This window comes from Arachis duranensis, chromosome 9 (genome assembly GCF_000817695.3).
Source record: "Arachis duranensis cultivar V14167 chromosome 9, aradu.V14167.gnm2.J7QH, whole genome shotgun sequence".
NCBI lineage: Eukaryota > Viridiplantae > Streptophyta > Magnoliopsida > Fabales > Fabaceae > Arachis > Arachis duranensis.
This window is the reverse complement of record NC_029780.3, coordinates 103,273,282-103,282,918: the sequence shown is the minus strand read 5'-3', so window position 1 is coordinate 103,282,918 and position 9,637 is coordinate 103,273,282. Positions and strand designations below refer to the sequence as shown.

Here is a 9,637-nt window from a genome sequence, read left to right as displayed (position 1 = left end):
TTTATTAATAATCAATTTAATATATATTTTAAAAACACATATTAATTAAACTCTTTTATTTATAAATACATTTTTTTGGGACTATTCTTTTCGAGACTTAATTGCATAAAATAAATTCAATTAATAAATGTAAAATTCAAGTTGACCATTACAAGCAACTAAGACTACTCGACATATTATATTAAATTTCTTATTGGTTTAATCTTGAACACTCCAGATGGAGGAGGGGGCATTAAACACAAAAATGGAAGATTTGAAGTTACATGGCTTTTGGTATAGTCCCTTTACTATGAGAGTGGTATGGACTCTGAAGTTGAAGGGTCTACCATATGAAAACATTGAAGAAGATCGCTACAATAAGAGTCCTCAACTTCTAGAATACAACCCTGTGCATAAGAAGATTCCAGTGCTTGTTCATGGTGGAAAACCCATTTGTGAGTCCATGATCATTGTTCAATACATTGATGAGTTATGGCCGCAGAATCCATTGGTCCCTCTTGATCCCTATGAGAGAGCTCACGCAATGTTTTGGGTTGCATATTCTGAACAAATGGTAAGATTTTAGAAATAATATTTATGTTCTTTGTTATTAGTGGTTTCAACTCTCTGGATGTTGTTAACCACACAGGAAATATTTTTAGAATACTATAAAAATATATTTTATTGTAAATTATTAAAAAAATAATTGTTTTACAAAAAATATTTAAATTTTTTTTATTATTATCATATTAAAAAGTCTTTTAGAGTTCAAAATCGGTAAATTCTAAAAATTTATTTTGTCAATAGAATTTAACTAACATGTACTACTGCATATATTAATATTAATATTGGTAAAAGTTTTTAATTTTTTATTTTAATAAATAAATAATAAATTCAAAATTTAAACTTTATATTTTTTATATGAATATTTTTAAAGATAAAAAACAATTTAGCTAAGAATACATGTTAATTTTATTAATTAATAAAATTTAAATAGAAAATATATAATTAAAATTCTAATGTATTTAAATATATAAAAAAACTTATATTTTCATATTTTTCAAAATCAAGATCAAAATACATCTCTAGTTTTTTTTTTCTGTCTCATTATTTTTATATCAGAAATAAAATCCAAATACAATTGAACTGACGATGTTAGCAAGAACTTTTTTTTGGCACTTGATCCCTAACAATATTCTAGCTCTCTAGTCATTTCTTATGGTAATTAACTTTCTACCATATTATAATTTTCTATACACAAATAATAATAATAATAATAATAATAATAATAATTAATGGATTAACGTTTATACTATAGATTCCTGCACAGAAAGAAAAGGACGTAGAGAAGGCCTTGGAAAATTTCAAAGTCCTTGAAGATCATTGCTTAGCTGATAAGAGGAAATTCTTCGGTGGAGACAAAATTAACATTGTGGACATAGCTATTGGATCACTCTTCGCATTTTTTGTCACTATAGAAGATATTAAACAAGAGAAGGTCCTAGTAGCTGAAAGGTTCCCTCTCTTACATTTATGGTTTGATAATTTCAAGAATGTTTCAATCATCAAAGAAAACTTCCCTGACAGGGAAAAAATGTCAGCTACCATAAAATCTATCATGGAGAGGAGGAGGTTGGCATCTTCCTAAGAAGTCATAATCACTACGTCCTTGTTTCTTTATATTACCAAGTACTAACATTTTGTTGAGTTTGTTGTCTTATTGTGTTTTAAAGTAGAATAAAAGTTTGAATTTACTGTATTTCTTGAAATAATCAATTAGGTTTCGTTTTAAATCATTATCAAACATCTATGGAATAGATTGGGATATACTATGTACCATGTGTGGATAGATTTTAAAAAACCAATTAGTAGAATTTGGTTTAGTTATAATATGAAGCTTAGGAGTGGCTAAGCAGGCATTATAAAAAGAATAAATAGATAAAAATATATAAAAAATAATTTAGATTGGAGAAAATAAAATATACTTAAAAGATCGTTAAATATTAAAATACACTTTAAATATTATTTTTGATAGACAAAAATTAAATAGTTTGTAAAATCTGAAATATACTTTTGTCTATTAAAATCAATCTTTTGAATATAATTTGATATTTACAAATTAAGCTTTGTTATATACTTTTAACCACTTCAAACTTTTTTATACGTCCTTTTATTATCAAAATTTCATATCTAGATCCAATGAAGAGCACAACTACCTTCAACCACCATTGAGGAGGAACTAGATGATGCTGTGAATGTATCCAAAACAACTCAGAGGCTGCCACTCTAAGTAATGCCTTACCTCTTAGGTCTAAGTTTTACATTTTTTTAAAAAAATTAGTATAGAGGCAACATAAAAATTAGGAGGACAAATTTGATTCGCTAAAAATCTACAACGAGATTGTTATAGTCATCCTAATATCAATCGATTTTTATCACGTTTTGCGATTAAGCAAAGTAAAGGACATTATGTACTGTTGAGTGTTTTAGTGGAGCGATGAAAGCTAAAAACTCATACATTCCACCTTCTATTTTGCGAACTGATTGTCACTCTAGAAGACGTGATACATATTCCTGTCCTGCCGATCAATAGGAATGACCCCGTGATGTACAGAACGAACAACAGTCACTCGTTCTTAGTAGAGAACTGCATAGTAATATTTGGTAGGCAGTCTGATATGCACGATCACATGTTGGAGAAGATAAACCTAATATGGGTCCGGTAATACGAAAACACCAAATCATTAGACATCCAAGAGTCTATCGAATGGTATGTCCGATCTCACATATTCTGCTTGTTTGAAACTGTGTATTTTCAGACAAATCACCAATTCTGCTAACTCAAAATCTTTACCTCTTCTTCGAAATTTCATCACATTTATAATATAGTTAGGGGCAGCTTGTCTGGCACATCCATACAAGTCGTTGTGCCTTGCATCGCAACATAACTGTAAAGAGATGAATGACCTCCTTATTCTGCTCTTTGTTTGGGCATGAGTGCATATGCCATGCATAGTGCCCAGTGACAGATCCAGAAAATTTTAGTAGTGGGACAAAATTTATATAGCATGATAATAATTTTTATAATAAAAATAATGTGTATATAAAAAATTAAATATTAAATTATCTATTAATCACTATATATTTGTGTATAAATAATGTATTGTTTAACTTATTTTCAATGTGTATTTTATATTTTAATATATATTTTATACAGATAATTCTTTTTTATATACATATAGCATGATTATTGTTATGATTATATTTTATTATTGTAAAATATGATTAGCCTTCAAAATATTAATATACAAATTAAAACACTAAAATTGTAATTTAAATAATAATATATAATTTAAAATTCTATTCTTTTAGGTTTTATATTTTTTAAAATAAAGTAATTTTTCTCTTAATACTACCATCAAATTTTCTCTCTTTCCATATATATTACTAAACAATTATTTAAAAATTCACTTCCCAACACAATTAGAAGTCGACTCTTATTGATATTCATAGTTAAAAAAGTTCTTTCAATTAATATAGTTGCTACGTAAAAACTAAAGCTAATTTGAAAAGAAGATAAATAATATTCTTTTGAGTTGATTTTTAAAAAAAACACTAATTTTGTTTAAATATGAGAATTGATCATTCTAACGAATATCTAGTCTAAAATTTTTAAATTGACTATTAATAATCTAATGGGGCAAATAAATATTATTATTATATATTAATCAAAAAAATTTCAAATTATAGTGGGGACGCTTGCCCCACACCACAACACTGGGAACCGTCCCTGATAGTGCCCGTTCCTCGCAGTGAGCTTCCAGGAGTTGGCATTCCAACTGGGCAATGATAATGGTTGTTATTCTTTTTGTTGTTATTATTGTTATTGTTATTATTATTATAACCAACGTAAACTAATTTAGGTAGAATCATTGGCGTTGATTAAGAGATTATGTGCCAAGGTCTACAATGCAATTTAGGTAATAATTAGATCACATGGCTGTAAACGATGTATGTACTAATGATTTTTCTTAAGAAGTTTTTTATGTTTAAAAATTTAAATGATTGTTGTCGTATTTATTATTGTGCAGCTTATATGACGGCCATATATAAGAGTTAACGTCCCTGAGGACCTATCGTTACAGTTGTGAGTATGCTCCACAAAGTGTCTGTTGGTGTCATTCGAGTGCATAGAATGGTACTCAATAGATTGAGTGAGATGCCAATTCGAGCTTGTACAACTTTCACCAAAAGAAGCATTTCGAATTGGAGAAGCTCACTGTAGGCAGTTGACTATAGCACAGTTCCATGACAAAAGGGAAAGAAACAGAGTTTGGATCAATATGTGGAACAATTAGTGCTATAATACGCTGCAAATAGGAGATAAAATTGTCGAATTTCACTCTCTTTCGGTGTACTATGATTGGTACATACACATAACAGTAAGGCAATCATCTAAAGTTGTTAGAAAAAGTTTCGCATGCAGACCCCGAGACGAATCATCCACTGCCGCCACCCTACCCCCACCTGGACCGTATTAGTTTCCCCCTTATGAGCAACATCAGTCATTTCCCTCTTATTATAAATTTTGTTTCCATAAATAAACTTCTATGAAGCTGTCTCTACTGTATTCAAAAGCTGTTAATTATATGATGGTTTCAGTGACTAAGAGAAGGGGGGGTTGAATCTTAGCCCCCTTTTTGCTTGTTAACACTTGCTGGACTTAGAGGAAACTTTTTTGGTTTTAGCTCGTCCCTAACCACGAGACATTTTCATTTTGTCTCGTCACTTGACACGAGACTTTTTGATTTTTCATCTGAACAGTAAAAACAGAATTGAAGTAGGAAGAGAGATAGAAGATTACACCCAGATATATCCTAGTTCAGCTGCTAAGTGCAGTGCAGCCTACATCCAGTCTCCATCACAACAATGATGGAATTTCACTATAATCATCCAGATTACAAATTGCAAAGTGCTAACCCAACTTACAAGGGGATTCCCACAGAATCATGAAACACAACACAGATGTACAAAGAAACTCTAAGACATCTATGGCTTTTTCTTTTAATTTTGCACTCTCTGCCTTTTTCCGCTCTATGGCTTTTTCATACAAACCTCACTTGTTTGCCTTTTTCCATGAGACTCAAGACATGACAAAATTAAACAGAAAAATTACAAAATAGAATACATTGAAGGAGAAGAGAAAACTGTTAGCTCAGGTAGCTCTGAGAACTTTGTGCCTTGCACTCTCAAATTTTCTCCATTTTTTCAAACAGTGGCTGTTCTCTCTTTTTAAAGAAGAGAGAAGCCTCCACACTTGAAGCCAACACCCAAACCAACTTCTTCCTCCTTCAAGAAACAGAACCGGTTCGGCCATATAGAGAGAGAAGAGATAACCATGCAAAATTCAACATGCAATTACCTCTAGTCCTTTCTTGATCATCACTCTTCATCAATCCGAGCTCTCCATCCTTGGCTTGCTCTCCAAGATGGATTTCTGGCCCTTGATGCTTCATGATGATGATGACTTCATCTGCTTCAATCTCTGCCTCAACCATCACTTCGCCACTCTAGCTACTTCTTGTGGTGGTTGAGCAGAATCAAAGACAAGTCATGCTTCAAGAATCTCACCTTGCTGGCTGAATCTTCTTCCTTCTTTTTGAGTATGAAGGATCCGAGATTACCTCACCAAATCTTACCACATTTGGTGATAATCTCAGCCACAGCATACTTTTCTTTTTCTTTTTCGTGCCATCAACTCGATGGTCTTTAGGCTTGCTTTTCCTTCCTTTCGGTAGCTCCAAGTAGCTTCCATGGCTTCCTGGTTAATGACCGAAGAAAGAAGAAGAAAGAGATGAGAGAGAATGTGAAGTTAAAGTAAAAGCAATTAAAAATGAAATGTAACATATTGAAGGGTTGCTTTTACTTCCCTAGTGGTTTAGCGTGTAGCATTAATCATAATGATTCCCATCAAATCAAAGTCAAGTTCTCTCTCATGTTCCCCATGCTAGTGAATTAAATTTCAAATCCTTCCAAATAGTGAAATGGAATCCATTGGAAGCATTGAGGCTTTTTCTTTGCTTCATGGATTCGGATGAAGCATGGAAACATTCATTAATGTTGGGCTTGGTAGCAATAGATTTCATTTTGGCCCAACTAGTAACATTTGCTTTCTTGATGGATTTTTGGATCAAGCATTGAACAAATAGGAAAGCTTTCATTTGGGCTTGTAGTAACAATAACTCAATCTGGCCCAATAACAAGAATAATAATTCAGCCACAATAAAATATTTTTGTATCAATGTTGAATGTACTTATAGAACACTTGGGCTTGCAATGATTTTTCCCTTATTTTTGGCCCATATTAAAAACCTGCATCACAAAATTATTAATTAACATATGTTAAATGAAAATCAAATTGATAATTTTGTAATTAATTATTTTAATAATGTTTGTTCATCATCAAAATTAAATTAGAGTTTTCCAAACTCATCATTATAGGTTCAAAAAAATCAAGGAAAACAAGATCGAATATACTAATACGCCGAATTACTTTTATAATACACCCAAAAATAACTAGAATACACCCAAATTGCGTGCTTACATATTTCTATGGAAAATCTAACCAGGAGTTATGAAAATTCAAAAATTTGAATTGTTACCCTCCTTAGGAATTGAATTGTATATGTATTGTAAATTTAAAACAAATCCCTTCAAGACTCTAATTTCCAACACAAACAGCAGCATCACAAAAAAAAATATATATATATAAAGAGAATGTCAAAAATAAGAGCATACAAAATATACCCAAAAATATTCATCGGTACACCCAAATAGTGTCACTCTTTACTCCAAAACCTGTCTTTTGCTACTGAATCTCTGAATTGATAAGTCATAACATGTCCATGATATTGGCTGGAATTTGATTGCACCACTGATCTGCCATAAAAAAGGTTCAGCTGCAAAAAAATAAACTAACATATTAGCAAAAATATTAACAATAATAAACTCAATTACCCTACCCTGTTTAAAGAACTTCACTTTTACCTCGCTTAGAGCTTTCATTTTCTTTTTCTTTTTTTATTTTGAAGCATTTGCAATCTGTTTTTCCATCTTTAAACCTAGTCTATTTTTGGGACGTCCTCTTGTTCTCACACGTGGAGCGCTTTGAATCTCGTTAATAGCCTCCAAGTTAGCATTTTCGTGAGATAATGAACATGATCCAATACTTTTGGCGTTATGTTCTTGCATCTCAACCATGGCATTATGATAAGCGCAGTGCAGAATCGCAGTGAGCTCCTCAGATTCTGATGCAAATTCACATATATTCTGCGAACGAAATACCAATTCGTCAAATCTCTTACTTTTTGGCTTCAACAGAGGCTCGTCGTGGCTTCTCTTAATGTGTGTGTGTGTCTTCGCTTTACGTTCTTACTTCATCGTTCCAATATGTATCTCGGTGACACTTTGTTTACTCATTCAAAGCTTAACACGCTTAGAGCGTGACGACACAATATCCCTCTTGACTCGAATAATAAGCATTGGCATTTAATTTCGTCTGCTACGGCGTCGTATGTAACTGTAAACTTGTTGAATATTGAGTTGAAAATTTGTTCTACAACTTCGTATATCGTATAGCCTAGAGCGGAGTGCTTTGATCTTGTGATGCAATTCACCTTTCCTCTGAATTGTGCTTGGACTTTCCTAAACTTATTGTGAGTATACATGTGTTGAAACTGAGCTTCTATTGAGGATTTTGTTGCACACGGTATGATGGTATGAAAATCTGCAGCATTCAATTCTCTCTCTCTTTGCTCCCTGCTTCTTATGAAATTGTCGTATTGTTTGATGAATTGGATAAATGAGTTGTTCCGCGTAATGAACTTGTTAAAAAAATCATGCATGCTCTCGTTCCTTTGTGTGCTTCTCTTCCCGACCCATAAGTGGTGATCGAGATAAAATGGAATCCATATATGACGGTCTTTAAAAAGCTCTACAAAAAACACCTAAATCAGAACTAAGATACACCCAAAAACTTGCAATGTACACCTCTGCTGCAGATTTTAAAAAACATTACCTGAAACTCACTTGTTGTCCCCAAAATCATACTTCATCATAAAATCATTCCAATTCCTATCAAATGATTCTTTCGTAAGAGAGTTCCAAACAACATGACTCATCTCTTGTTCGATTTCTTGGTGTCTCTTATAATCATTTAATTTGCTTGGAATCTTCTTCATGATGTGTCAAATACACCAACAGTGAATTGTTGTAGGCATACAAGCCTCGATATCCCATTGCATCGATGCACATTGATCAGTGAGAATGCCTTTCAGAGCATTTCTTCCCATGTAACGAAGGCAACATTCGAATAACCATTTGAATGATTGAGTATCTTCGTTTTTCATCAAAGCGCATCTCAGAAGTATTGACTAACCGTGGTGATTCAACCCGACAAAAGAACCAAAAACCATATTATACCTGATTACGACGAAACAGAAACAAAATCGTTAAATATACCCAAATAATCTCTCTCTTCACCCAAAAACATGCAATGTACACCTCTACTGCAGATTTAAAAACCTAGACAGCATAAACTTAAACAGAATATTACTTGTTTGTATTGTAGGTGGTATCGAATGAAATAACATCTCTGAAATACTCACAGGCGGCCCTGCTCCTTACGTCCGCCCAAAAAGCAATCTTAACCGACTAGTCGTCTTGGAGTTCGAGATTGAAAAAGAAATTCTGATTCTTCTCTTTCATTCTTAATAAGTATTTCACCGATTCTTTTGCATCCTCTAGTTTTGAAATATTCCGCACTTCTCTCGTGATGTAATTTCTTCCGTCTTTTTCGATAAAATTTAACTCACGGTGACCCATGACTGATGCGACAAATGATTGGTATATTTTGCTTGGTCTGATTCTGGCTTCCTCATTATTTTCTATTGTACAACGCACGAATATGCTTAATTTCCTATGCTGTTTGAGCATCTCTACTTGATTTGCACAACAAGAGTGTGAATGGTGCAACACGACCTTCGAAATGATCCAAACACCGATCTCCTTCAATATGTGTATATAAATTCTTACGGGATAATTTAATCCTGCTGAGGAATTTGTCTTCTCGGTCGGAGATATTTTTTATTTCCATTTTTCCTCTCTGGTACATATAATCAATTGGTTCTTAATTTCGTTTTCCTTCTTATTTGTGCTCCGAACTCTTGTAGAAAAACCTGCAGCTTTTGAATAATCCTTGTAGAATTTTGCAGCATTTTTAAGCATCTTAAAAGTCATCCCAACTTTGGGAACAATCTGTCCATTGGCATCGCAGAAAAACTGCAAAATATACCTAAAAACGTCCACAATACACCATATTAAAACTAGCATAAACTATAGAATACAATTACAACTATAAACGATCATAAAAAATAACAAAAATCAGATTCATGACTAATCATCAAACTAAAACAATAAGACAATTCACCCTCGGTCAATTGAAAAAGTCTGAACCTAGGGGTGGAAAAACGGGTGGAACCCGTCGGGCTGATCCACTAAACTCGCTGAAAAAGGCGGGTCGGGCTAGGATTTGGAGCCCGCCAAATCCACACCACCAAATTGGCGGGTTTTGGCGGGGTAGGACGGGCCGGAGGCCGAA

General features: G+C 32.9%; 1 protein-coding gene across 1 annotated transcript; it reads left to right on the top strand.

Annotated features, from left to right (window-relative positions):
- The first annotated feature begins 199 nt into the window (after positions 1-199).
- On the top strand, positions 200-1,772 carry LOC107466561 (probable glutathione S-transferase). The gene is made up of 2 exons (XM_016085549.3): positions 200-553; positions 1,298-1,772. The coding sequence occupies exons 1-2, from the start codon at positions 218-220 to the stop codon at positions 1,625-1,627; spliced, it is 666 nt and encodes a 221-aa protein (XP_015941035.3). The 5' UTR covers positions 200-217; the 3' UTR covers positions 1,628-1,772.
- Positions 1,773-9,637: the final 7,865 nt, after the last annotated feature.